At 35.5% G+C, this 3,040-nt stretch overlaps 1 protein-coding gene across 1 annotated transcript; it reads right to left on the bottom strand.

The window, feature by feature from the left end:
- Positions 1-685: 685 nt before the first annotated feature.
- On the bottom strand, positions 686-1,246 carry LOC145680930 (uncharacterized). The gene has a single exon (XM_081752104.1). It carries the CDS (start codon positions 1,244-1,246, stop codon positions 686-688), a length of 561 nt encoding a protein of 186 aa, XP_081608230.1.
- Between the last annotated feature and the right edge of the window lie 1,794 nt (positions 1,247-3,040).

The raw sequence follows: 3,040 nt of genomic DNA, 5'->3' as shown, positions 1-3,040 counted from the left end.
AACAGGACTAATCTGCCACTAACATCACTTTTTTGGGGCAAACAGAAAGTGCTTTCTAAATGCTGCTGACACTGCTAACAACGTCCATGGCATCCCTGATTTTGGTTTGTTGCGTACGGACAAAGTTTCCCTCAATATTTTGATCAACTTGCATACTATTATATATAACTTATCCAGAATTATGAGCGGACTGTTTGTCTTATGGGAACAGCGATGCCAAGTTGAGCATTAAAAACAAATGCAGAACAGATCGCGCTTCTATTATACTGCCGACTGATGTTGCCAACTCACGTAGTAAAAACAAGAAATCCACACTACAACGATTAATAAATAATAATAATAATAGTAGTATTATTATTATTACTATTACTACTAATAATAATAATAATAAGCAACCTACCACATTGAATTAATCGCACTCCAAACAACCAATTCCTTCCATATCATCAGCATCATCACCATCATCAGCATCATCGAAGATTTCAGAGGAATGATTAATAAACGGCTCAACTACATCTTGCAGTTCATCTCCTTTCCACATGTCGCTTTCGATGTTTATCACATGCCTGACGTAGTTCTGCCAATTTTCTGTTGTTACACGCTCAAGCGATTCATGAATTAAATGTTCAAAGTCTTTAACTTTGATTGTTGTATTATTTGCCCGAACGTGGTGTTTTACTTGAGATCACACGAGTTCGATAGGATTGAGCTCACAGTGATAATGCGATAATCGGGGAACAGTGTGTCCTAATTCTGTAGCCCATTCGTCAATCTTATATTTTGGACGAGGAATGCTTATTAGATCCATCAAATCTTTCTTTAACATATCCTCATCATACTCAATATTATGTAAGGTTAACCACTGCCGCATGTCGTCTTTCTTCCAAGATTTGGTTGGCAGTGGTTCCTTACGGCGACTATGATAGCATGCATTGTCCATTACGATAACTGATCCTGGAGGATTATTTGTGAGTAACTGATTCCGGAAGAATTCCTCAAACAAATCTCCGTCAATTTCATCATGAGCGTAAGCCATATTTTTCTTACACAAGAAAACAAATATTGCTCCAGCTATGAAATCCTGTTCGTTGCCAGCATGAACTAAGTCATATACCGGCCCACGACCTGTTGGATGTTTAAACCCGCAAGAAAATCCATATAGAAAAGCATGTCTTGCTGTTCTAATTGTTTTGTCTTTCCACTCTTTATCTACGGCTATCGCAATATTTACCCACGATTTGTCCATGTATACTATGTTTCTATTTTGATTTCGAAATTTTCTTATTTGTCGTAGCGAGTTGTGGCGCAACGACACAATATCCTCTCTATATATAAGCATGGCCTTACTCTGTCTTTTCTCATTTAGAAGTACGTGGAACTGGGATCTTTTAAAGTTCGCAAATCGGGATCTGAATTTACCTGTATGATAACGGAATTGAGTGTTGGGGGCAAACTTCTAACGAAGAACTTATGGACCCCTTGTCTGATCGCACTCCTAAGAAATTTATAAGTGGTATTACCGTAGACTGAGTCGATTTACAAATCTTTCGTGAAGGGGCAGATATCTAATGATGCAACAGCTGATTGTAGAAGTGCGAGAAAGAGATAATCAAACATTCCATGTTCTTTATGACGACACTGATGTATTTATCCTTATCCTCTATTATCACTACACATTCCGTATGTCAAATCATACCTATATGTACTCATTAAGAGAAGTAATGTATGCAGTTGATATAAAGGCCAAACTTGAAAAACAAAAGAATATCATTTTAAGTTTACCTGCAGCTCAAACTTTTTCAGGATGTGACACTGTTGCTAGCTATAATGGTACAGGAAAACTTCTGAAATAACTCAATGTTGGCTATAAGCTTCAGGAAGTAGGTCACATCGATAGTAATGTAATAAATGTAATAAACTAACTTACGAAGTTTGTCACTACTTATTATAGACTCAAATCTTTAGACATGACAGAATAGCTTTGTAGGCGAGAAAAAACTAGCCAGGCACAGCTTCATACTCCTCAGTGCACAGCCTTCTCATCTATTCCACCAACAACTGAAAATTTCGTAGAAAATGTTGAACGGGCTTACTTTCAACTAAGGTTCTAGTTTTCAACAAGTGACGCGACTTTGCCAGATATCAATACCGTTTTGTTTTTGATGTTTGAAAACTAAGAAGACATGCAGTTAATTCCCATTACAATTCCAAAAAAGCACTGCTATAACTAACCAAGATATTTGGGAACTGTTTCTGTCGATCAAATAAAGTCTGCTTAAGAATGAGATGCTACTGTAGGTCAAGTAACATTTCGTGCAATATTCTTTGTCACTCCGTACACTCAGGAGATAATCCTTGTAATCCACATACTTTGGGAGAATAAGAAAGAATGACTCATAGTGAGGATGAATTAATGATCGGGGATTAATTAGCTATTGTTCAGGACAAGTTAAAGAAATAGCTGATGTAAAAGAAGAATAGTATAATATTCAAGCTAAGCACTGCAAGGTTTTATTACTGTTACAGGACTACCGTTATAGTATTCATTAAAAAGAAGTACTTAAGAAATATTTAGAAAATGATGTTACATTCTAACACTAATTAGATAAATTTTTAACTCTAGAACCCCAAAACATAGAAAATGTCACCTTTTATATTGAAATCGCTTTACATTTACAATATGCATATTTGATCCGCCATATTGGACGCCACCTTGAATATTTAGATTTTTGTAGCTTTGTTTAAGAAATGGATTTCTTTTTTGAATTCTTCGATCCAGATAAATATAGAAAATGACAAATTGTTTAGAAAAATAGCTTTACATTTACATTATGCATATTTGATCGGCCATATTGGAAGCCATTTTGAATATTTAGATTTCTGCAGCTTCGTTTAAGAAACGGACTTTATATTTGAAATCTTCGACTAAGGAAACATAGAACATGACACATTGTTTACATAAATCGCTTTACATTCCAATATGCATATTTGATTCCCCGTATTGGACGCCATCTTCAATATTTAAGTTTGACCAATGGTG

Source organism: Thermobia domestica, chromosome 1 (assembly GCF_964235325.1).
Source record: "Thermobia domestica chromosome 1, izTheDome1.hap1.1, whole genome shotgun sequence".
NCBI lineage: Eukaryota > Metazoa > Arthropoda > Insecta > Zygentoma > Lepismatidae > Thermobia > Thermobia domestica.
This window is presented reverse-complemented; position numbering and strand designations above follow the sequence as displayed.